The 26,053-nt window shown below is 45.5% G+C and overlaps 1 protein-coding gene across 2 annotated transcripts in view; it reads left to right on the forward strand.

The window, feature by feature from the left end:
* The window catches only part of SYNE2 (spectrin repeat containing nuclear envelope protein 2), a 518,190-nt gene extending 496,150 nt beyond the window's left edge, over positions 1 to 22,040 (forward strand). The window contains exons 103-115 of one of the 2 annotated variants that reach the window (XM_075330437.1): positions 750 to 887; positions 1,476 to 1,670; positions 2,079 to 2,358; positions 2,478 to 2,546; positions 3,704 to 3,837; positions 3,923 to 4,037; positions 5,360 to 5,571; positions 12,484 to 12,687; positions 13,421 to 13,537; positions 16,082 to 16,270; positions 19,270 to 19,326; positions 19,784 to 19,809; positions 21,118 to 22,040. In XM_075330437.1, the coding sequence (XP_075186552.1) occupies positions 750 to 887; positions 1,476 to 1,670; positions 2,079 to 2,358; positions 2,478 to 2,546; positions 3,704 to 3,837; positions 3,923 to 4,037; positions 5,360 to 5,571; positions 12,484 to 12,687; positions 13,421 to 13,537; positions 16,082 to 16,270; positions 19,270 to 19,326; positions 19,784 to 19,809; positions 21,118 to 21,340 (1,959 nt within the window). In that variant the 3' untranslated portion in view covers positions 21,341 to 22,040. Of the gene's footprint in view, positions 1 to 749; positions 888 to 1,475; positions 1,671 to 2,078; positions 2,359 to 2,477; positions 2,547 to 3,703; positions 3,838 to 3,922; positions 4,038 to 5,359; positions 5,572 to 12,483; positions 12,688 to 13,420; positions 13,538 to 16,078; positions 16,271 to 19,269; positions 19,327 to 19,783; positions 19,810 to 21,117 lie in introns of both variants that reach the window. The other variant, XM_075330436.1, reaches the window with a different exon arrangement.
* The last annotated feature ends 4,013 nt before the right edge of the window (positions 22,041 to 26,053 follow it).

Below are 26,053 nucleotides of genomic sequence, written 5' to 3' on the forward strand. Positions count from 1 at the left end.
GGTAAAAGTAGGCTGACTCTGGCATCGACCTGCAGAGTGGTAGTTGATATGCAGGCTAGCAAGAGTTAATCTCTGCTAGCCTCCTTGTTAGTCTCTTTTGATCACATGTCGTGGGGAAGCCAATCACATCTGCTCTCCTCCTATGTATGCTGGCTAGATCCTTCCTCCTATGCCAGCTACTATAGTTTATCTTAGCTGGTCTGGTGAGGTGTTGTCATCCAGACTATCTGGTGGTTATTCTACTTGTTGCGGAGTGTGGTTGGGGACTTAACCCTTGTTGCCTTTGTGTTGTTACCTTACTGCTCTTGCTTTTGTCCTGAGTCTCTTTGTCTATTCCTGTATGTCTACAGTGTGTCCGAGGATTGGTTTTCCCTTGTCTGTCTAGATCTGTTTTCCATCACACTCCTTCTGTGGCGGAAGGAGGGTATCAGAGTAGTACTGGTCAGGAGCATAGCCAGCAGCGGGAGTCAGGCATCTCCACCATCAGGAGTAACCCTGAGATTAGGGATAGCCCAGGGTACCCTAGCGTAACGGACAGCCTAGGAGCCTTTGTCCCTCTGCCACTCTATTTTAACAGTCACCCCCTGGCACATCCACTCGTAAAAGGAGCATAATGCTGCATCATCATATCAAGATGTATTCACTGATTGCATATGTAGCTGTAATTTCTTCTTGGGCAATTACCAATATGTATTCTTTATCATTTTTCTAAAGAATTTGCTCTTTTTTTTTTTTTTTTTTTAATCCAGCACTTTACCAGCCAAAGAGAAGACTTTGAGGGAACGAGAGACTCTATCCTCGTATGGCTCACAGAGATGGACTTGCAGCTTACGAACGTGGAGCACTTCTCGGAGAGTGACATCGAGGAGAAAATGCAACAGCTAATAGTATGTGTTAAATCCCAAACTGTGCTCTCTATTTTGGGTTGTTTGTAGCTCAGTGACCTATGTTGGCCCATGAACTAGTGCACAAATGATTTTCCTTTTGGGGAAAAAAAAAAACACTGCTTCAATTTTTCAGATGAGAACAGTGCTTGTAATGGGAGGCAGGTTCTGCACATGTCAGTTAGGCTGTCACTTGCACACAACTGCAAATGTGGTTGGACGCGGCTTGGCCGTAGTTGGGACGCGGCTTGGCCGTAGTTGGGACGCGGCTTGGCCGTAGTTGGGACGCGGCTTGGCCGTGGCTAGATATGGCTGGATGCAGCTTGGCCTTGGTTGGACGCGGCTTGGCCGTGGCTAGATATGGCTGGATACAGCTTGGCCTTGGTTGGACGCAGCTTGGCCGTGGCTAGATATGGCTGGATACAGCTTGGCCTTGGTTGGACGCGGCTTGGCCGTGGCTAGATATGGCTGGATGCAGCTTGGCCGTGCTTGGACGCGGCTTGGCAGTGGTTGGATGTGGCTTGTGTGAACCCAGTTTGTCCCCCAATCTGTGCCATTATATTCATTATTAAATCTGTCTTCACCTTTTAGGGTTTCAAACAAGAAATAACATTAAACACCAATAAAATTGATCAGCTGATTGTTTTTGGGGAGCAGTTGATCCAGAAAAGTGAAGCGATGGACGCTGTGGTCATTGAGGATGAACTGGAAGAGATCCATAGATATTGCCAAGAAGTTTTTGGACGGGTGTATAGGTTCCATGAAAGACTGACGTCAAGAAATTTGGTAAGGCCTAAAATGGTCTAAAATGTAAAGTCTGTAGTCACTCTGTGTGACTACAGACTTGTGAATCCTTACATCACATACACCGTGCACTCTGAGGATTCTCCGGTGCCGAGAGATGAGGGCATGATTTGCATACATGCGATCACATGCCAACTAGACTGTCTCCAGCGCAGTCTAGTCAGAATGTGACTGGAAGTATGCAAATTGCATACTTGGTCACATGATTTCTCACTGCCAGGACTGGTCAATCCTCAACGCGTAGTGTGTGTGATGTGAGGATTCACAAGTCTGCAGTCACATATTAACTGTAGACTTGTATCCTAAGGCCGGACAACCCCTTTAACATGCACCTGTTGATAAAAATTTGCATTGCAGCATAGTAATACTATGTTCTCATCCTTTTTAAAGAACATAGAAGAAGAGAGAGAACTGTCTGAGAACGATACAGATGGGGAAGATTCCCGAGAGATCCAGAACTCCTCCTGGCACTCCACATTACCAGATGTTGACCCATCCCACCAGTCGCTCTGCCATTTAATGCCCCCAACTCTTCCCCATGAAAGATCTGGTCGAGAAACTCCCGTCAGCGTTGACTCCATCCCCTTGGAATGGGATCCAACCGTAGATGTTGGAGGATCTTCCATGCATGAGAATGAGGAGGACGGGGCCTACTACAGCCCCTTATCAGGTAACCTCCAGCTCGATTGCGTTGTCGATTGCAAATCTAAATTTCTTCCACTTCTTTTTTTTTCTCCAGTTTGTGCTGAAATATCGTAGGAGGAAACAAATGACATTATTTTCTTTCAGATGTAGAAATTGCTGAAAGCCCTGAAGCCTATGTCATAATGACAACAAAAACTGTCCAAGCATCTTCTGGTAGGCCCCTGCCCAATGCATGTGTCTCATACCGGCACCATTGCTGTGATGCACGCTTATTTTCCCCACCTCATGTTCCCTCATTTGCGGCGTTTCCTCTTTTTTGCTTTTGTGTGAGCGCCATATTTCCCAAAACCATGGACATCTCATTGTGGAGGCACATTTCTGTGAAGACCAAAAGGAGTTCTGATTCGCTAGTTGGGATGTCTGCTCATGTGCTTGGGATATATGGAAACTAAAGGGTTATTACCATCTTCGTAGATATATATTGCTGGATAGTCCATGTAAAGACGAGCAATTTTACAATTTATTGCTTATTCAAATTTTCCGTCGTTCTTGAGATATTAAGACTTTTTTGTTTTGTTTACACTTTGTTGCCTAGGTGACCGACCACTGCAATGCCAAACAGTAGAACATGCTAAACGGTAGAACATGTGCAGTGCTTAAAAGCTCTTTCCTATTGAGCTTGGACAGGATCCAAGTGTTCTGTTGCATCCTAATCCCAAGCTAGACAACAGTGGTGGTCGGTTTCCTAGGCAACAAGCTGTAAACAATAGAAAACTGTTAATATCTCAAGAATGGTTTCAAGTTTTAATAAACAGGTAATTGCAAAATGGCTTGTATATACAAGCACTATCTGACAGTACCCATCCTATGAAGATGGGAATAACCCCTTTAAGTAATTGACTTTTTTTTTTCTCTTCTGGCTATACCTTACTAAGAGGAGGTTCTTTTTTGTTTTCCCACTGACCTAATGAACATACACAATGGACGACCATCTGTGTATATCGTCTTGATGATTGAGATGTTCTGCATTATAAACTTTTTCCTATATAAAATGATACTACTTGGCTTTATCGTGCTATATCTATTTTTTTGCAGTTTGCATGGGCATTTCACAATATTACTATTTCTTGCTAAGCCAAACCCCATACTTGTCCATTATCAATACTATGAGCTAACCTATTTGCATCAGCCTCGCCTGACTGTCATGTAACATTGATTTTTGGCACTTTTTTCATGTCCTTTGATCTCTACAGCTGGTAAGTTGCATTTGGTGCCTATAAGACATCACATATAACTTGCACCAAGGCACCACATCCAAAATATATATATATTTTGCTCTATTTCTTCTAAGCTGTTTGTGGTTTTTACAGGGAAGTCTGACTTGGAGACTCCATCTTGGCATTCTCCAGAAAAACATTTGGGAGCCGTAAAAATGGAGTTCAAAGAAGATAAAAAGTTGAAGGGCCTTGTTATTGGCGCATCTGGAACCGACGCGATGTTAGATGTGAGCCCTACATTTCATAGATATTGGTAATATTGAACTTCTTCTATGGAAATAGTCTGATGCTGAGACGTGCTTCTTTTTGTAGACCACTCATGAAACCATTTCAAGTCCAGCTAAAGAGATCGACCCTGAGAACTCCACCGGTGACCAACCGGAGGACCATGGACTTAGGGGAATGGAGAGTCCGGAAACACATTCAGGTATTTCATACTCCTCTCACACATTGTAAACAGGGGCATACACAGAAATTATGGGGTGCCATATCAGAAGAACTAAATTGAACCTCCCTCCCAGAAAAAAGTACAAAAAGAATTGGAGTAGGCGAGTTCATGGCACATGGGTGCAGTCAAAGAAGGTCATATGTCACAACTTTTAAAGATTTGGAGAGGGATGTATATTGTGACACAAACACATTATTTGTCCCTATTGAGGCCATTTAGTGTTATAAGCTTTCACGACACAAAGTATGATGCACCCAAAAAATGCATCCAACACACCGATTCTCCCATAGTCTCCCTCACAATTCCCTCACAAGTCCCCGCACAAAGTATGATGACCCCTCCTGTCAGCTCCCACCACACATAGTATCATGGCCTACGCAGACCACTATAGACAATATGATGGCCCTCACAGTATCTCTACACTTTGAGGCCACCATATTTCCACCAACCCTACCCAATGTGTATCTCCAGAAGCCTGTTTGGGCTTACATAAATGACGTAACTCAGCCACGCTTGACTGTTTGTAGAATACTTTTCTTTTGTGTAGGAGCGGTGTAATTCAGCCGCTTATGGCAGTTTCCATAGTCGGTTCTCCTGTGGTCGGCTCCTAAAGGAGTTCTTCCCATGTCGACCATGAATAGCTGAGATTGTAACCCTTTATTTTCATTATGATTGATGTATAAATTAGCAACAGGGGGATTATCCAGCCACTATCTGTGGACCATAAAGTGCAAGTCATTGGCTGCTCACATTTGCATTGTTTATAGCCCATTATACTTAAAAAGCTTCTCTGTGATCCAAGATGTCAGCCATGTACCGTCTCACATGGCTGACCTCACCTTCTCAGTCTGGCCGTACGATAACTGGCTCCAGCAGAAGCTTTTCTCCTCTCAATGCAGTAGAACAAAATTATTAAAGCCCCCCTTTTAGAGCAAAAAACTAACCTAGCCCATATATTCTGTGCCGAAATTTTACAAACGTCCACAGAAATTAATTTATTTCTAGGTCTGGTGTTCCTTTGAGTCAAATCTTTCTCATGAAATCTTAGGATATGTAGACGCTTGCACATTATCTCCGGTAAAGCTTAAGTCTTAGACGTGAAGTTTACACTGGAGTAATCCAAGGAGACAGATTTGCAAACACTGAATTTTAATGAAGTTTGCTAGAAGTTGTTGTGACTTCTTAACAATTATAAGATGCACAATGTGTCACCAGAACCCTCAATGTCCTCCCTGGATCTGCGGCAGGGCACTGTGATCCAAAAAGGCTTACACGTGTGTTATGTGTCGTTTTCTATTTAGGAGTCATTGAGCGTTGGGAGATTATACAGGCACGGTCCTCCGGCAGTGATCTCCTAGACAAGCATGGCGTCGAGAGGTGGCAACAACTCGATCAGGACCTGGATAGGATCACACTATGGTTGGATAAAACAGAAGCAGAACTTGAACAGACCAAAAAGCTGAAGCCATCATCTACCATCCGCGAGCTGGAAGAAAAAGTACAGATGCTTAAGGTACAAAGTGTGGTCCGGAGAGTCCAACCTTCCTCCCTACTACACCGTTCACCATGAAGGTGTACTGTAAGCCTTGAGGTCAAATGCTTCTATGTGGCCTCGAATATGGACCCTGAAGGGATTGTACTATGAAAACAAGTTATCCATAACTCACTGGTGGGGGGCTAATTGCAGGGACCCTTATTAATAGCCAGAACAGCAAGTTTTTATCCCTGAAGGGGTATTTTCTCCCCATTACCAAATGGAGTGGTAGGTTGGACTCCCGTTTCGGACTCCATTCTTTATGGGGCTGCTCTAAAAGTTTAAGCGCAGCGTTCAGCAGCCCCATAGGGAATATATTTAAGAGGCCATGTCCCATTTACTTGAATGAGGCTGACCTGCAAAATCCTTTTTCTAATCTTGAACAAAAAAATATATAGTAGTAAAGGTTGCCATGTACGGGACTCCATACACAATAGATGGCTGTCAGATGGATGATGACGGCTATCTCTCCTTCTCTTCCATACACATTGATGCTCACGCTGCCGAAGTGAAAACCTCTGCCAGACTCCACTGGCAGCGACCAGTCTATGAGGATGAATAGACTCCCAAAATTGAACACTTAAGATCCTTAGGTCCTTCAACGTCGGAGAACGTTGGGAGGCCTCCGTACACATTTGACTGCCAGAGGAGCCCTCCGGGTGTGGTCAACTTTAGTTTAATGTTCACTTTTTTGAGTCTATATTAATCCAGACATCTTAAAACAAGGCTTGTAACTATGTCCCTAAATGCATTGAAAGCCTATAAAAAAGGAGTAAGTCTTGGCCTTCTTGGTGGCATCTTGCTGCGGCAGAAACCTCATCACTGCTATAATGCAGGAGAGACCTAGGCCCTGACCCTTGGCTGTTGGCACGAGATTTTGCCCAGATCGCATATGTCTGTTATATATAATGTATATCATTTCACGTTTTTGTTTTCTTTATCGTTCCTATGGGAGACCCAGACCATGGGTGTTTAGCTTCTGCCTCCGGAGGACACACAAAGTACTACACTTAAAAGTGTAGCTCCTCCCTCTGAGCTTATACACCCCCTGGAGAACCAGATCTAGCCAGTTTATCGCTTTGTGTTCAGGAGGCACACATCCACACATGCATTCTCATCTGATTTTTGATTTTTGGAAAGAGTTTGAAGAAAAGCGGGTCCAAGCTGGACCCCCGGCATGTCCCTTCTCACCCCACTGTGTCGGCGGTGCTGTTAAGGTTGATCCCAAGGCTGGAGCCTTACATGCCGTGCTCCTTCACCATCCCTCCTGGGCTCTGGCTTGAAGTGGGAGCCAGCACGGTTCTCCATGCTTGGCAGGAGACCGGTCTCCATCCGCAGCCCCTCAGGATCCTGCTGGACTGGAGCACTCATCCCCAGGGACTTGGAACCCTGCGTCTCAGTAAGCTAAGTACCTGAGACGTTTATATATTGGGGGTCCCTGCACTTTATTGTTGGGGGAGAGTGTGCTGAGTGTATTTTGTGACATTTCCGGCTGGTTCTCTGGCTGTCGCCAGAGAACCGCGCCGATGGTGTCTGCGCGCCGGCTGCACCGCTCAAATTTAGGCCCCGGCTTCGCCGGAGGCCTAGTTTCGGTTTCACTGCCCTCGCATGTCATTCATGCAGAGGGACAGTGCGGCTCCGCCCAGCGGCCGTTCTGCATAGGGGAGAGACACTCCTCATTGAGTACATGTCTCCTCCCCTATAAGTCTCTATGGCCCTCCAGATCCCGCTCTCAGAGTAAGTCCCGCCCCCTCTCTTCGCTCTGGCGGCCATTTTCTCAGCGTTTTCCCTGCGATCAGCACTGGTCTGCAGCATCCCTGCTGAGGTGCTTGGGGGTCCGGGCTTCGGGATCTGGAGGGCACACAACACCGCTCCAGCGGTCTGGAAAGCCACAACCTCTGGTTGTGGACCTCTGTATATACTCTGGGGGTCATTCTGGCAGAGCCCTCACTCCAGCAGCATGTCACACACGAGGAGCAAGGCTCCAAAGCTGTTTTCGGTATGCACTGCATGTAAGCTCCTTCTGCCGGAACCGAGCACCTATCCACATTGTGATGCCTGCTCTAACCTGACGATGCCTCAGCCTGGAATCGCACCCCCAGGGGTCTCTCAGGCTGCTCCGGCTCCTGTGGCTGACCCCCCGGCTTGGGTAGCATCCTTAACCAGGTCTATCTCCCAGTCTTTTGCTGACTCCATGGGACATCTGTCCAGGACTTTGCTGAGCATGCATCTGCCCCCTTCACAGGGTGCCTCTCCTGCTAGGTCTCTCTCAGGACCGGAGCTCACAGAGGATTCATCCTCTGGTCCCAGACCCCGTCCTTCTAAAAAGAGACGCAGGGCTCCCTCTCCTTCCTCGTCCCGCGGCTCGGTCTCAGAAGCTGACTCGCATGACGAGGAGGATGCCTTTACTGGGGGCTCGGAGACTACCTCCATGTGCCCCATTGGTCTGTCCGAAAGTGACTCAGATGTTAGTGATTTGATTGCGTCCATTAATTCTGTACTGGATCTCAATCCGCCAGTATGAGGAGCAACCCTCTCTGGCAGAAAAGCACCAGTTTACCTCGCCTAAGAGGACAAAGAGTGTGTTCTTTAACCACTCCAGTTTTCAGGCCGCTGTGACCAAGCCCAGGGCTGTCCTGACAAACTCTTCCCAAAGCGTGGTTCTGATGACCGTTTTCCCTTTCCACCTGAGGTGGTCAAGGAGTGGGCTCATTCACCAAAGGTAGACCCTCCGGTGTCTAGACTCTCAGCCCGGACCATTGTATCAGTGGCTGATGGCACCTCACTTAAGGATTCCACTGACCGCCAGGTTGACCTTCTGGCCAAATCTGTATATGAGGCGGCAGGGGCCTCGTTCTCCCCGACTTTTGCAGCAGTGTGGGCTCTCAAAGCCATCTCTGCTTCTCTGGAGGAGATGCATTCCCTCACTAAGGAATCTATGCCCTGAGATGGTTACCTTAACTGCTCAGGCTTCAGCTTTCTCATCCTATGCCATGTCTGCCATGCTGGAGGCTTCTCACCGCACTGCGGTGGCTTCGGCTAATTCCCTCGCTATCCGCAGGATCTTGTGGCTTAGAGAGATGAAGGCAGATGCTTCTTCAAAGAAGTACCTTGCTGGACTCCCCTTTGCTGGGTCCCGGCTGTTCGGTGAACAGCTGGATGAAATTATTAAGGAAGCTACTGGCGGGAAGAGTACTTCCATGCCACAAACCAAAGCCAGGAAACCTGTCCAGGGTAGGAATCAGTCGAGGTTTCGTTCCTTTCGTTCCTCTAACTGGTCGTCCTCTAAGCCCTCGGCCTCGTCCGCTAACTCAGCTAAGGACCAAAAATCCAACTGGCGCACAAAAGCGCGTCCACAGAAGACCGCAGGAGCAGCTGCCACTAAGGCAGCCTCCTCTTGACTATCTGTCAGCGCCAGCAACGTCCTTAGTCGGTGGCAGGCTCTCCCACTTTGGCGACGCGTGGTTTCAACACGTCTCCGATCAGTGGGTGCGGGATATCATCTCCCACGGCTACAGGATAGAATTCTCTTCCAGCCCGCCAAACAGATTTTTTCTGTCAACTCCCCCCTGCTCCAAGGCCGCCGCCTTCTCTCAGGCCGTGGCATCCTTGCAGGCCAATGGAGTAATTGTACCGATTCCCGCCCGGAAACGGTTCAGAGGTTTCTACTCAAATCTCTTCCTAGTCCCCAAAAAGGACGGGTCCTACCGGCCCATCCTGGATCTCAAGCTTCTCAACAAGCATGTTCAGGTGCGGCATTTTCGCATGGAGTCTCTGCGGTCAGTCATTGCCTCAATGACCCAAGGGGATTTCCTGGCATCCATCGACATCAGAGATGCCTATCTGCATGTGCCCATTGCAGTTTCTCACCAGCGTTGGCGGCGTTTTGCAATCGGAGAGGAACATTTCCAATTCGTGGCTCTCCTCTTCGGGTTAGCCACGGCCCCTCGGGTATTCACCAAGGTCATGGCAGCAGTGGTTGCGGTTCTGCACCTCCAGGGGTTGGCAGTGATTCCTTACCTGGACGACCTTCTTGTCAAGGCTTCATCCTTCATCCAGCGCAGACTGTCAGCGGAGTGTCTCGCTCACTCTCGCCACTCTAGCCCAATTCGGGTGGCTTGTCAATCTACCCAAGTCCACTCTGACTCCGACCCAGAGGCTCACGTACTTAGGGATGCAGTTCGAGACTCTGCCGGCTCTTGTGAAGTTGCCCTTAATTAAACAGTCCCTCCAACTGGCGGTGCGCTCTCTGCTGAGGCCCAGCCATTATTCCATCAGGCACCTGATGCGGGTGCTGGGTCAGATGGTGGCGTCAATGGAGGCTGTTCCCTTTGCTCAGTTCCATCTGCGTCCTCAGCAGCTGGACATTCTCCGCTGTTGGGACAAGCGGCCTTCCTCCTTGCACAGGTTAGTGGCTCTGTCGCCACAGACCAGGAGATCTCTTCAGTGGTGGCTTCGGCCCCTCTCTCTGTCTCAGGGGCGCTCCTACCTGGTCCCGTCCTGGGTGATTCTCACCACGGATGCCAGTCTATCCGGCTGGGGAGCGGTATGTCTCCACCACCGAGCGCAGGGCACCTGGACTCCATCCGAGTCAGCCCTCTCGATCAATGTGCTGGAAACCAGAGCCGTGTTTCTGGCTCTCCTAGCTTTTCACCACTTATTAGCGGGCAAGCACATCCGAGTCCAGTCAGACAACGCGACAGCGGTTGCCTACATCAATCACCAAGGCGGGACACGCAGCCGCCTGGCAATGTTGGAGGTACAACGCATCCTTCAATGGGCGGAGGACTCAAAGTCCACCATATCCGCAGTCCACATCCCAGGCGTGGACAACTGGGAGGCAGATTATCTCAGCCATCAATCCGTGGACGGTGGCGAGTGGTCCCTGCACCCGGCAGTGTTTCAGTCAATCTGTCGCAAGTGGGGCACTCCGGACGTGGACCTAATGGCATCCCGTCACAACAACAAGGTTCCGGTTTACGTGGCTCGCTCCCGCGATCCTCAGGCATTCGCCGCGGACACTCTGGTTCAAGACTGGTCCCAGTTTCGTCTGTCCTACGTGTTTCCCCCTCTGGCTCTCTTGCCCAGAGTTCTGCGCAAGATCAGACTGGAGGGCCGTCGAGTCATTCTCATTGCTCCGGACTGGCCCAGGCGAGCTTGGTACCCAGACCTGCTTCATCTGTCCGTAGAGGTGCCGTGGCATCTTCCGGACCGTCCAGACCTTCTCTCACAAGGTCCGTTTTTCCGCCAGAATTCTGCGGCTCTCAGATTGACGGCGTGCCTCTTGAGTCGTGGATCTTGACGGCTTCTGGTATCCCCCCTGAGGTCACCTCCACTATGACTCGGGCCCGTAAGTCTTCCTCTGCCAAGATCTATCACAGGACTTGGAAAATTTTCCTGTCCTGGTGTCGCTCTTCCGGCCATCCTCCTTGGCCATTTTCCTTGCCGACCCTTCTGTCCTTTCTACAGTCCGGTCTGCAGCTGGGACTGTCCCTCAAGTCTCTCAAGTGACAAGTCTCAGCTCTGTCAGTGCTGTTCCAGCGGCGTCTCGTCCGGCTGGCTCAAGTCCGCACCTTCATGCAGGGCGCGTCTCACATCATTCCGCCTTACCGGCGGCCCTTGGATCCCTGGGACCTCAATTTGGTCCTCACTGTTTTGCAGAAACCCCCCTTTGAGCCTCTTAGGGAGGTTTCTTTGTTTCGTCTTTCACAGAAAGTGGTCTTTCTAGTGGCCATAACTTCCCTCAGGAGAGTCTCTGATTTGGCTGCGCTCTCTTCGGAGTCACCTTTTTTGGTTTTTCATCAAGACAAGGTGGTTCTCCGTCCGACTCCGGACTTTCTTCCTAAGGTGGTCTCTCCTTTCCACCTTAACCAGGACATTACCCTACCTTCCTTTTGTCCGGCTCCTGTTCATCGCTTTGAAAAAGCGTTGCATACTTTGGATCTGGTGCGTGCTCTCCGGATCTATGTGTCTCGCACCGCTGCTCTTAGGCGGTGCACCTTTGTTTTTGTGCTAACCACAGGTCGGCGCAAGGGCCTCTCTGCTTCTAAGCCGACCTTAGCCCGTTGGATTAGGTCGACCATTTCGGACGCCTACCAGTGCACTCAGGTGCCTCCCCCGCCGGGGATCAAGGCACACTCGACCAGAGCTGTCGGTGCCTCTTGGGCTTTCAGGCACCAGGCTACGGCTCAGCAAGTCTGTCAGGCTGCCACTTGGACTAGCCTGCATACCTTCTCGAAGCACTACCAAGTGCATGCTCATGCTTCGGCAGATGCGAGCTTGGGCAGACGTATCCTTCAGGCAGCTGTCGCCCATTTGTGAAGTTAGGCTCCGCCTACTTCTTAGTTTTTCTGTTTATTCCCACCCATGGACTGCTTTGAGACGTCCCATGGTCTGGGTCTCCCATAGGAACGATAAAGAGAGAGAATTTTGTTTACTTACCGTAAATTCTTTTTCTTATAGTTCCATATTGGGAGACCCAGCTCCCTGCCTGTTGGCAATTTCTTGTTCCGCGTGTTATCAGCGGCTGTTGTCGTGGACAGAGTCTCCGGTTGTTCCGGTTCTTACTCTGTTTTACTTGTGGGTGGCTATTCTCCTTCAGCTTTTGCACTAAACTGGCTAGATCTGGTTCTCCAGGGGGGTGTATAGGCTCAGAGGGAGGAGCTACACTTTTAAGTGTAGTACTTTGTGTGTCCTCCGGAAGCAGAAGCTAAACACCCATGGTCTGGGTCTCCCAATACGGAACTATAAGAAAAAGAATTTACGGTAAGTAAACAAAATTCTCTTTTTCTGTCCCGGTAATCTAATCCTTTAACATGATATCTGATTATGGCTGCCGTAGTCCATCTGTGGGGGCTGACATTCATGATTACACGTCTGTCATTCTTTTAGGATGTTCAGAAAGCATTTGATGAATCTAAAGCCCTGGTTATATCTGCAAACCTGACCAGCAAAGAGATCAGGCCTGGAGACGATGATACAGAATCTAGGGCTGTCCTGAATAAACTCCACCTGGTGAACCTGCGCTGGGAGCGAGCGTGCCGGGAGCTGGACGCCTGGAGGGAGCGCTTACAGAGCGACCTGCTGCACTGCGAGGTGAGCTTCCCTCGATGCTAGCAAACCATTGTCTTCATTGGGAGGGGGTATAACGTTACCCTTTCTAGTAGTTTGGGCTAGGTTGACGTAACGTTGCGGCTCTGAGCCCAGTGTTTGGAGTAGTAGCCATAGGCTGCAGCAAGGACGTTACACATCTTCAAAGACCAGAATAGTCGCAAAAACACGCTGGACCAGGTGAGGGTGACTAACCTCTGAAACCGGTTGGTTGGAAAAAGTTACTCCCACCCCACCAGGCTGCTCTAGCCATAGGTTTACAGCTGGGTCATGTGGTGCATGTTTTAATAGGGGGTGCATCCCACCCATTAGTTGACGTGTAAGGTAAATGTTTCAAGTTAATGTCATTCGACCCCAATTTTGGCAGGATCGGCTGACTATCTAATGTGTATGGGGACCTCCATGTTCTCCAAACCGATGTTGGGTAAAGAATCGGGTGTGTTGCATTTCAAAGCTTCTGCCAGAGGTTTCTGGCAGCAGCCTTTTTCAGAACACATGCACACTCTTCTAATTTGAGAATCCATATATATCGGGAAAGGAGAGCATGCAGTAGTCAATTGGAGCACATGACATTGTACGTGTAACCACAGGGGACAAATCTATCACGGGTTATGCCAAGTGGTACATTGCTCCATTACGTCCGTAGGTCCTGGAGACGTGATGTTCTCCGGTATGACCAAGGTAGCATTGCGTTCATGCCTTACATGTCGTTCTGCAGGAATTCCAGGAGCGGAGCGATAAGTTATTGTTCTGGTTGACTGAAGCTGAAGAACGTCGGCTCCAATACAAAGCGACAGATGCTGGAGACCCACATGTCTTACAGAAGAATCTGATGGTAAGATCCCTCGTACAGGAAGGACAAACCCAAACACCCTCCCGTCTTCTCCTTTAAAGTATTTGTGTGCAGTTCTACGGGCGGTGGGACGAGGAACGTGGCATCCCCATTACTAGATGACACAGGAGAAGATTATGTCTGTAATAAGCTTTGTAATCGTATAAGAATAATAAGCGCCAGGTCAGGCTGGAATAGATGTAATCTCTTGCGTATACAGTAAGTCCCGCTATATACAGACATGACAGCACCACTCCCTGTCATGGCCACAGGGCACCTCGGGGTCTTAGCTATTGAGGAGGCATTAATATGCCCGGTAATGCCAAGCACATCTTCATAGTACATACTTGCAGAAATACAGATATATGTCAATGAAAACTCAATCCTCGAGTAGAAATAGCAACTATTGCTCAAGAACAGGAAAATAAGGGTCATAATGCTGTATCTGATCCTCCAGGCCCTGAAGAAGCTATATAGGTGAAACGCACCCTGAGAAAATAGGCTAGTCACTTTTATATATTACGGCCGTGTCATTCTCTTGTTCTTGATCTTACAAGTTCTAATATGGGATCAGATGAGCGATTTATATTCTTAAGCCATTCTTCTCATGGACTACAGGTGGAAATTCTGCAGAAAGATGCCCAATCCTTTCTGCAAACTGTTCATTAGTAGAAGGTTTCACATAGTCTGACATAGGAGTCTGATCCTCTATGGAGATATGGATCTCCTCTGTGTGAATTCACATGCAATGTTTTTTGTTTGGCTTTTTCTGGTGATTGTGGGTTAAAAAACAATGGTAATTTCTCATCGCATTTTGGATTCTGTCATGACAACCCCAGTGCACATTAAAGGGTTGATCATGCCCGATAAAATCCTTTGGGTAATGCATATTGCAAGCTTAAGCGCTTGTTCATACATAGTTTTGTTGCTGGATTTTTTGGGGGGGTTTTCTGACCTTGGTACTCCATGGCAGCTAGTTCAGCACCTATTAATTAGGAGCCCTCCCACCACCACAAGGTCATGATTGGTCACCAGGCCTCACACAATGTCATAATTTCAGAAAAGGTTTAGGACGTTTGCCCTTGTCTGGTGGCCACGAAGTACCAATGTGGACTCCCAGAACGGGATCCTGCGCATCCTTTTATTCCACTCCATGGAAGACCCTTTTTGAGGTGTCTGCATAGGCATGCTCCCTTCTTCCTATTCTGAACAAGCACACTTTCAGCCAAACTGAGCATGTGTGTGTATATTATATGATAATATCTGTATATCATAATATATAAAAATACAGTGTGTCCACCCATATCCTGTCCACCGCCATTAACTTGAGAACGGCGGCAGCTGTAGGCATAGAAGTGGTGTCTAGGTATAGTAAAGTAGCCATTCGATATGCAATGAAACCACCTATAGCGCCACCTGGTGGAAAACAATGGAGTTAGCATTTTTATCTCGAAAATGGAACAAGATAGAGAAAAAAAGTGAATTACAAAGTTGTAGGGCATCATCAATTAAGTACGAATCGACACCTTGCATACAGAAATGCTATGATACGAAACCCATGACTTCCCCCCCCCCCCCCCCCCCGCAAAACATTGAATGCTGGTTACGCATATGGCGCTCATGTAACTTTGATGCTCAAAGTGGCCCCCGTCAGCTGCAATGCACATCTGGACTCTGGACAGCATACTGTATCTTGCTGCACATTGTACAATATGGTAGGGGACACGTTTACACAAACATCTGTGATACGTCATCGTAGGTCCTGCAATGTTGGTGGAGGGGTCGCATACACCTGCTGTTTGATGTGACCTCACAGAAAGAAGTCCAATGGGGTCAGGTCAGGTGAGCGTGGAGGCCACTCCACACAGCCACCATACCCAATGACTTGTATGAAGGTCTCCATGAGGTATCGCTTCACGTCCGCAGCCTTGTGAGATTTACACATTCTAATCATAGCATTTCTGTATGCAAGGTGTCGATTCGTATTGAATTGATGATGCCCTACAACGTTGTAATTCACACTTTTTTTTTTTTTTCTCTCTCTCGTTCCGTTTTCAAGATAAAAATGCTAACTCCGTTGTTTTCCACCAGGTGGCGCTATAGGTGGTGTCATTACGTAGCGCATGGCTACTTTACTATACCTAGACACCACTTCTATGCCTACAGCTGCTGCCGTTCTCAAGTTAATGGCTATGGAGAGGATATGGATGGACACTGTATATATGTGTATACTGTATATATGTGTGTGTGTGTGTGTGTGTGTGTGTGTGTATGTATGTATGTAATTAAAAGAGGGGAAGGGTAGCATGTGAGAGCTGATGTCACCAGCTTTAGGAGTCTCAATAACAGTAAGTTACATGAAAACTGCAGTTGGATGTTTTGCAATTGTTGCAGTCTAGGGGGGCAGTACTCTGCCATGTACAAGCCTTCGAGACCTTTCTTTGAATGCCCGTCTCCGTTAAAGGTTATTTCATCGCATTTATTTTCCAATATAACTTGTAGACAATTACAAGTAACATTTAATAACTTTCCACTTTTATGCAGCAGCTGAAGGAGCAGCTGGAGGAGCGAGAGGGTGAAGTGAAGGCCCTGCAGGAGCTGTGCCGGGAGCTGCTGAGCAGCACTTCTGGGGCCGGGTACATCGAGGCCGAGGAGAGGACGCATGTCATTGGGACCAAACTGAGACGGCTCCTGATGGACGTCTCACAAGACCTGGCTGCCGCTCAGAGCGCTCCGGTGAGGACACGTTCCTTTTGGGCAGGTGGTCCTTCTCATTGTTAAATTAAATTTCCTATATTATGAATTGTAGGCTTTAGTTATAGACTTAAAGGGGTATGTAAGTGTTAGGAAAAAAAATAAAATGATGGTTACTCTCTATTTTCAAAATCAGTTGTACATGTGAAAAAAAAGAATCTTTGTAATATCTTATCAGAGAAATCTGCTTCTTTATCCTCCTGGACTGATCTTTAATTCTCAATTTTCAGTTCACTAATAAAATCTATTTTCAGTGAAGTGATTTCCCATCTCTGAGATAAGAGATAACAGTTGGTGCTCATAAAGTTCTATGGAGAATTGGAATTGTTCTTTCAGGAAAACTTGCACTAGAATGTTTGTGTCAGCCTCTATCTCCTCCTCTCGTCATAGTCTGCGATAAGCACCAACTGTCATCTCCTGATGGCCTCCAGCTCCTCCTCCCTCCATAGAATCTTATCAGCACCAACTGTCATCTCCTGATGGCCTCCAGCTCCTCCTCCTCCCTCCATAGAATCTTATAAGCACCAACTGTCATCTCCTGATGGCCTCCAGCTCCTTCTCCCTCCATAGAATCTTATCAGCACCAACTGTCATCTCCTGATGGCCTCCAGCTCCTCCTCCCTCCATAGAATCTTATAAGCACCAACTGTCATCTTCTGATGGCCTCCAGCTCCTCCTCCCTCCATAGAATCTTATAAGCACCAACTGTCATCTCCTGATGGCCTCCAGCTCCTCCTCCTCCCTCCATAGAATCTTATAAGCACCAACTGTCATCTCCTGATGGCCTCCAGCTCCTCCTCCCGCCAGAGAATCTTATAAGCACCAACTGTCATCTCAGTAATGAGAAAGTCTATGATGTTCACTGAAGACTGATTTTACCCATGAATTCAATGCAAGATCAGTCCAGGAGGAGAAAGAAGCAGATCTTTGTGATAAAATATATTACAAAGTTGCTTATTTTCGTGTGCATTATTGATACAAGAAGTAAAACTTATCAGAAAAAATGTTTACTAAACAGTAACTGGTTTTTAATAAGTTCTGGTGCCTCTTTGGTGCTGATTTTTGAGGTTTTTTGTTCCTACTGATCACTAAAGCTGAGCAGTAATCTTATTCTGGAGCCCAAGCCGTGCGGTGACGGGCTGAGTAGTAATCTATGGGTCCATACACTGCCCTGCTTGTGCTGAGGGTACGCTGAGCCCTTCTACATCTTGGGGGTCTCACCCTCCTAGCGTTGATTGCTGCAGATCTTGATAATATGACATTTTCTCATCATAGACTTTCATGGCATGTATTGGTGCAGAGTCCTTCCTCTATCTCCAGACAGGGAATGAATGGAAGGGGCTTGCATATGTTCTTGGCTATTTCCTTATCTCCCATATCTTAAGACCTAGCCTTTAAAAGGAAGTGTGTCAGTGCATACTGTCTGTCGGGGCTAGGCATACAGTCCTGTAGGAAAAATAGCCCATATATAAATTTCTCCTTCAGTGCTCTAATCACTGGCTGCAGTCTCCAGAAATTGAGGTAATCAAATTCTGCTAATTACGGTGCACCCTGGGTGTGAGCGAGGCTCAGGTCACACTCCGCCCACTTGCTTTGCATGTCCCCGCCTCCCTCACTGGTGATTTATTACACTATTACACACTTACCTTTAGGATTTCCATTGGATCCCTATTGCACTAAGCCTGTATTGACAGTTGCCATTAAAATACCCCTCTGTGACGCCATAGGCGATTCACGCTCTTCAGCTCCCAAACTTTCTATTTTCCGCTGATGACTATTGCCAAGGACAGCATCACTTTTCGCCAGTATATATTGGCATCATCACCATTCCTTTTCACACCTACTTGTATTATTGCAGCAATAGGCATCATCCCACAACCACGTTTTGATCCAATTGATCCATCCATTGTATGGTCTATGTCCTTGTATATCTTTTTTAGTATCACCTTGATAAAAGCTCTACGAGCTGAAACGGTGTAATTGATGAACCTTTTTTTGTGCCTTGCAACAAAAATCACCTGAGAATTTTTTTTTCATTTCATATTCTCTTATCGGAGTGTGCCGAAGCTTGCTCTATTATGCAAAACAAGTGGGCGGAGTGGTGCAGGGAGCCCGCTGGCAACACCCAGGGTGCACTAAGCACCCTAATTAGCATATCTGGTTAAACTTGAGTTTCTGCAGCCATTAAAGCATGAAAGGTGCAGGGGTTTTTTTTTTTTTTTTTTTTCTATAGGGGCTATATCTCCCATGTGCTTAAAAGGGAGCATAGACTACGGCTGATGAATGAGCATCTTATGTAACTTATTGTTATTAATAAAGATGCTCATTGATAAGATTTGAAACAAAGGGCCACATTAAGGCCCTGTGCGCACTAGAAAATGGAATTTTCTTAAGAAAATTCCAGACCCTCTAAAAGATTCCTGCATCTGCGGTAATAAAACTTCGCAAAATCCGCATGCGGATTTTCCGCGTTTTGGGTGCAGATTTGCTGCGGTTTTTCCGCAGGTTGGTCCCTGCAGGTTTTTACCATTTATATATGGCAAAAACTGCATGTAACTGCGGAAATTAAGTGACATGCACATTAATTCCACAGCAGAAAATCCGCAGGGACTAAAAAACCCGCATTTTTTTTTAAACCCCATAGATTTTGCTGGAAAATGACTGGAGAGATGTTAAACATTTTCTGCAGCATTTCTTCAACGAATTCCACGGGTAAATCCGCGGGTAAATCCGAAGTGTGTGCACAGGGCCTAAAGGGATGTTCTGGGACTTTAATATTAATGGTTTATCTGCATCAGACCGATCAACTGGTCAAAGGGGACACCGCTGTGTAGTGGCCGTGAATGGTATTACAGGCGCGCTCTCATTCTGGTCTATGGAGGGACAGGTAATGAGTATTAAAGTCCCAGAGAATTCCTTTAAGTCTGCATGACTCCCATTCATTTATAGTAACAGGTTTTCCTTTCCTTCCTCTCTTGTAGGACACGTCAGCCGCTGATGAGGTCGATTCTATGATCTCCCCAACCGCTCACCAGCAGGTAAGACCTCCGCACCCATCGTTATCTGGGGTCCATGGTGGCCAATAACTAGGGAAGAGCAAATGGATTCTAAACAAATTAAATGGAAAAACTGTGCAGCAACATTACAAGTCAGCTGGTGCTGGAGGGGTAAAGCCCCTTATCCTCTCCCTGCCCGGACCCCCTATTTCTCCCAGTCTTTTTGCAGGGGCTGCTGACTAGATCCTATGTGATCACACGGGATCTAGTCACTGGTGGAACCTGGCACAGAATCGGGATGGCAGAAGAGAGTATGAAAGGGTTTTGTTGTATTTTATTTAATCAAAATGTTTGTTTTGGGGTTTTTTTTCCTGCCATGATCAAATTTCAGGATATTCTCCAAACTCTACCAGTAACGTGCACAAATATTTCTATTACATGTACAATACCCAAATATCAAACCTTCAATAACAAATGTCCTTTATTTGTCTTCTTACAGACTGCAGCCGCCAAAGACTCTACCAGGTCTGTAGAATTTTGGATGTTTTCTAGTCCTTTAATCAACTCCTCCATCCTGACAATTGGAGGCTTCTAGTGGATAGGTGATGGCCAGATTACAGGGAATAATCTTCCTCATTTGAGAGCAGCATAATGTAGGCAAAGAGACCCTGAATCCAAAGTTTACTAGCCGTCTGAGTTCCGACTTAGAGGTTTTTAGATTTAGCAATTCAGCAGAGCTGAGAAAGCTAACTCCGCCCACACCAGACTCTGTATGTACAATGTCCATAGACTGAGCTGCTTATCAGAGGAAGGGGAGTGGTCAGACTAGCAGCTGATTTTAGTCCAGCAATGACAAGTTCCTGGTGCTAAAACAATCATTGCAAGTAAACAATAGCAGAAACTTAGTTTTGTTGAATAAATACAAGTTTTCACAATCATTTACCTCTCATACGCTTTTTACATAGTATTGCAGATCTTTTGGGTCTTTTTGGTGCTTTATATATACTATTCTTTCCCCAGTTTCCAAACCTTAATAAGAGACATATCAGTGAAGTCTGTGTTAACCCCTGCAGCATGCTGTCCTCATATTACATAGCAAAAACCTGCTGACAGATTCCCTTTAAGCTAGCATACCCCTTTGCTGTTTTTTAAATGCCTGTATTTCAGGCTAAAAATCACTTTTTTAATTGGAATCTATACAATTTTTACACTGATGGCAAAAGAAAGGTTCATAGTGAACTCAATGCTCATTCTGATGGTAGAGGTTAAACGTTCGCTCTTCTGAGCTATAAATGAGCACGTGAAAATTGTACTGAACTGTGAAGGCAATAATCAGGTGAAAGAAGTTCAGAAGAGTTAGAAAGAGATGCGAACTACTCGGTACTCGTATAATGGAAGTCAATGGGGAACTCGAGCATCTTTCAGAAAAATGCTCAAATTCCCCATTCACTTCCATTCTACCAGCGAGCATTTTGATGCTTGGTACTTGTGTACTCAGGAACGAGCAGTTTGCGCATCACTAGTTATAAATTCTCCCATCAGAATGAGCTCGCTGACTGATTCTCAGATAACTCATTCCCCAGTCAGGAATAGAATGTCTACTATAGCCTCAGTATTGCACAAAGTGTGCAATAATTTCAAGTTAAAAAAGAAAAGTTCCCAGAAGGTGTCCACCTCTTTTACCTTGGAAGTTGAGGATCTGCAGGGAGATACTAGAGAGGATTGATAAACCCCCTGGAAGACCCTAGTAAAGGGGGAAAAAAAAAGTCCTCGCTAGTGATTTAAACAGAGCCAAGATATTTTATTAAAAACATTTTTTATTTCTTATTACAGGATGGCTGCTGAAGTCAATGTGCAGGAGTCTCCAAGGAGAAGGTCCTTCTTCTACCGAGTGTTGCGAGCCGCTTTCCCTCTGCAACTTCTCCTCCTCCTCTTGCTCTTCTTCGCCTGCATGATTCCCGTCTCGGAGGAGGACTTCAGCTGTGCCCACGCTAACAATTTTGCCAGGTCGTTTTATCCAATGCTGAGATATACCAACGGCCCGCCCCCCACATAGTCCGTTACCCCTTCCGACACATTTCCCACCCCAACCAAATAACATTCCAGAGTCGCCCACCAGCAAATTCCTGGAGAGATGTAGTGTAGGGGTGCACAATCCTTCATTTCACCTTGAATCCCCCCCTCCCCCTAATTAGCATTGGTGCTTCGGGAAACGGCGCAGGATGTTCACTCATTCGCATGCACATAGTAACTTTATATCTATGTACTTGGTGGAAGTTTCTCAAGTTATAGCCATTTTTACAGATTTTCAGTTTTTTTTAGATTAAGCGATGTGTCCCCTTTCCCTATTTTTACTTGAGACTGGAGATATTTTATCGCATGGATGTGGCTTTTTATTATTTTTGTTTTCTATTTATGTGAAATGTTAATTAATATGTAAATTTTAGCACATTTCTTAAGAAAAAAAAAATGAAAAGGGCCCACCTGTCTTCAAAAGAATTCATAAGTGTTGTACAGAGTAATTTGGTTTTCTACAGATTTCCGGGTTATTTCTTTGTTGTACAGTCAGATATATCGGGCTTTTTTTTTAAATTTTTTTTTTTTTTATGCCATTTTTAAAATCATGAAATGCTGACGTATTGGACTGAAGGTCATTGATGTAAAAGGGATTCTAATATATTCTGTAAGATAGTGTTACACGTCTCCCCAAAGCTGTGGGATACTGATTCAATAAAATTCATGACCTTTGTAATGAACGCATCATTTTCGTGGTTTTTATTTTTCTCATTTGTGAAGCAATTTGAAAAAAAAACAAAAAAAAAAAAAGAGCTGTGAAGTGGTTTGGCGCCACTACTGAAAAAGAAAGACGTGTTGTGTCTGGTATTGCAGCTCACTTCTATTAAACTATATGGTGGCCTACCTGCAATACCAAATACAACCTGATGACAAGGGTGGTGCCAATATTTAGTGTAAAAAAACTGTTAAGGAATTTATACAAGATTAGAAAAACGTGACATTAGGGGAGGAATTTATCATAGAGAGGTATTTAAAAAAAAAAAAAAAAAATTCTGCAGAACGGTATTTCTTTACCCCCTGGTTTTTCAGTTCTTTGAACAGATATGAACCAATAGATTTATAATTTATGCCACCAAAAGTGGTGTAAATTATAGCCAAAATACATATTTAAAAGGTGTTTTCCTGCAAACCAAAGTTCATTTTAATCAATAGATCTTGGGATAATAATTTCCACATTTGGATGTATTTATATAAAATGTTCCTATGCTTACCTAATCTTGTATATGTATATGTCCCTGCTATGTACTGTGTAATGGCTGTGTCTGACCGTACAGGAACATGGTCTGATCATACCACAGCTCCTGGGGACGGGAGGATGCAAAAGAGTATAAAGTCATGACAGCACAGGATCAAAGCAGATTCTTTCTGTGAGGTAATGTTTTAAAACAGATGGATCTTTCTGTGCGGTAAAACATTTCCCTACCTATGATCCTGGGATGTTAGGTCTGTATACTTTTTTTTTTTTTTTTTTCTTTTCCATCCTCCCCGGCCCAGGAGCTGTGGTATGATCAGACCATGTCCCCCTGTACGGTTAGACACGGCCATTACACAGTACACAGCAGACACACATATATAAGATTCTCAGCATAGGGACATTTTTTTTAAACTCATCCAATTGTGGAAATTATTATTATTCCAAGATCTATTGTTTAAGATGTGCTTTGTGGGCAAAAACCCCTGTAAGTGCAGCTATAAGCCGTATCCCTTTTAATGGCAGGAATGATGTTTGTCTGGAGCCTATTTCCTCCTTAGAAATATGACTTTTAGTAAATGCATTAAACATGGTATTTGTCATCTCTCTCCTTTACAAAATTCTCTTTTGTTGCACACCTTCAAAAAAACTTACGTTTTCTGTTGAAAGATGACAGCTCTTGAAATACAAATGTAAATATGTCCACACCTTCATGACTTGGAAATTTTCAGCTGAACCTGTGTTAATGTTACAATTAAGATTTTAGCTCTGGACAATGATTTCTATAAGTGGTCAGTTAGGGATGAACTTGATGGACCCTATATACCTGTATGTAACCTTGTGCAAAGTGGTATTTTACTCCAGACATTTTACAGTAAGCTGAAAAAAAAACCTACAAATTTTAACAATGAGGGGCGTGTCTGACTACACACTTGTTGACTGTTTCCAATAGCAACCAGTTGACTTATTTGCAGCTTAGTCATACAATGGGGCAGATTTATAAACACTGCAAATGGCAGCTAATTACATCACAGCTTTCACTTTTTATTTTTAGATTAACTGACAGGCTCTTGTCAAAAACTAAAATTGGAATGTACATAATGTAGTGATGAGCGAGCACTACCATGCTTGGGTGCTCAGTACTCGTAACTAGTGATGAGCAGACACTCCCATGCTCAGGTGCTCGGTACTGGTAACTAGCAGTTGGATGCTCGGATGGCTGCAGCTCAAGTGCCCAAGTGTAATGGAACATGTTCCAGAAAAATGCTCAAGTCCCCCATTAGCTTCCATTATATTTGGGTACTTGAGCATCTGACAGATTACAAGTACTGAGTAACAGGGCATGGTAGTGCTCGCTCATCACTAATAATAATACAAAACCTCAATATGTGGCCACTGATCTTGCCAGGGGATATCTAGTATTCTTATGAGCCCATGTCAAATTACAAGATATTCTCAAGTCATAGGATGGGGGACCCTTCTTTTGTGTCCAAAGTTGCTACAGACTGAAAACCAATCACTTTTCGGAAATGTTCCCATTGACTGACAGCAAGCAAGTGATCTTCACCGCTGTTCACGCAGGGGTTACTGGTTTTAGTTGGACTTTCCAGCACCTACAGGAAGGATTTTAGTTTTCCTTTATCGTCTTTGTTACATACATCATCGGCGTCTCGTGATGTTGTGATGCAGATGGCGCAATGAACACTTGGCTCTCACCTGGTGGACGTCCATTCTTCACTAAAGGTTCTAGAAGAAAATCTAATAGTTTTTAAAACAGAAAAGACAAATTCGAACAGAAAAATTGACTTTTAATGTCTTTACACTGCACACAACATTCACTGTTACCCAAATGATCTTCATTCTATAATTTGGTGCCAAAACATCTGAACGTCATCTGTGTGATGAATCCCAGCTCCGCAGTCATTTTTATTATTAATCGTCTTAGGCCATAGTCACACTTGCGAGTGACTCGTGCAGTCTCTCATCGGCATCACCCGGCACGGCCACACACTCTCCTGATAGGAGTGTCTCAGCTGCACAGAAATACATGCAGCCGACAGGAGAGTGTGTGGCCATGCAAAACTTGCCGAGTCCCTCACAAGTGTGACTATGGCCTTACAAGAAGACCCCCCCCCCTCCTTAGAACTACCCCTAATACAAGCACCTCAGGGGTTGCTGCAGCCGCCATCATACAATTCTCAGAATACAGACTGCTATGAATCGCAGCTGCTGGATAACTCTGAGTTCCAAGTTTGCAAAAGGAGCAATTATGGTTATTGTATAATGGCGGGGTCGCTCGTAATACAAATTCTTAGTGCAATAGATAAAGTGGTGCCAAACTGGACCATAAATTTAACATGAACACTGGATTTGTCTCTTTCGCTTACAGAGTCTGACATATATTAAAGGGGTTCTCCAGCCAAATAAACACGCCAGAGCTAAGCCGTGCAATTAAGCGGACTGAGGGGTGGGGTCCACCTTGGTTTCTCGTGCCAGTGGTCTCTGCTGGTCCGGGAAGGGCGACTTTTACCAACCACCTTTGACCCGGACTCTGCAGACAATGAGCGGTAGTCGTTGAGGTCACCACTCCTGGCCAGATTATTGGGGCAGGTGTGCCTTGTTTTACTAGCATAGCTCCCCTCTAACCCAGCTATCAAGTTTATGGAAAACCTGTTTTGTTTTTGGGGTGGGGGATTTTACCTATTTTTGTTCAAATACCCTGCATAGGCATAGTTAAAGGGGTTTTCCAGAGACCTAAATTTAAAGAGGCTGAAAAATTGTATTTAAAAATTAATAAACTCTACTAATGCCCCAGTGTTCCTGTCTTTCATGCACTTTACGTTTCGCTTGATCCAGACAAATGTGACACTACTGCAGCCAATCAGTAGCGGTGTTGGGCTGATGCACTACCTGCTGCCACCAGTAGAGGGATCTCACACACATCACCTACAGCTCATACTAGGTCATAAAATACTTTACAGCTCCCCCTATTGGGGACTGCCGTTACTCTTACCAGTCCATGCAGGGAATTTGGATATCTGTATCAGAAGTTTGGGGCTCTAACAACTATAGATTAAGAAAATCAGTATAGTCTAATAAGGGAGGATATTCTTTGTTTTTTGGGGGGTTTTTTTAAGGATCAAAAAGGCACAATTCAGTTAAGCAGAATATCGAACATACGTCATATACATCACTTTCTAGAACTTGAATTTTTTTTTTTACATTTACCAAAAATGACAAAAGTAGCAATACAAAAAAGTACATAATTGATATTTTGCCCCCCCCCCATCCCCAAAAAGCAGCCGAACGGTACATTTATTCTGTACAATAGAGGTAGATTTGTCACAGCTGTTTTAGACATTCAATTAAAATCCAGTCTAAAATAAAGCGCATTGTTTCTAAATGTCACTCACAATCCCGTGTACAGTCTGCTAGAATCTCCAAAAAGCCGAGCATAATGTGCCCCGATTGTTTAGGGAAAGTATCACCTGCTGGCAAGAT

Source organism: Anomaloglossus baeobatrachus, chromosome 12, assembly GCF_048569485.1.
Source record: "Anomaloglossus baeobatrachus isolate aAnoBae1 chromosome 12, aAnoBae1.hap1, whole genome shotgun sequence".
In the NCBI taxonomy this organism is placed as follows: domain Eukaryota; kingdom Metazoa; phylum Chordata; class Amphibia; order Anura; family Aromobatidae; genus Anomaloglossus; species Anomaloglossus baeobatrachus.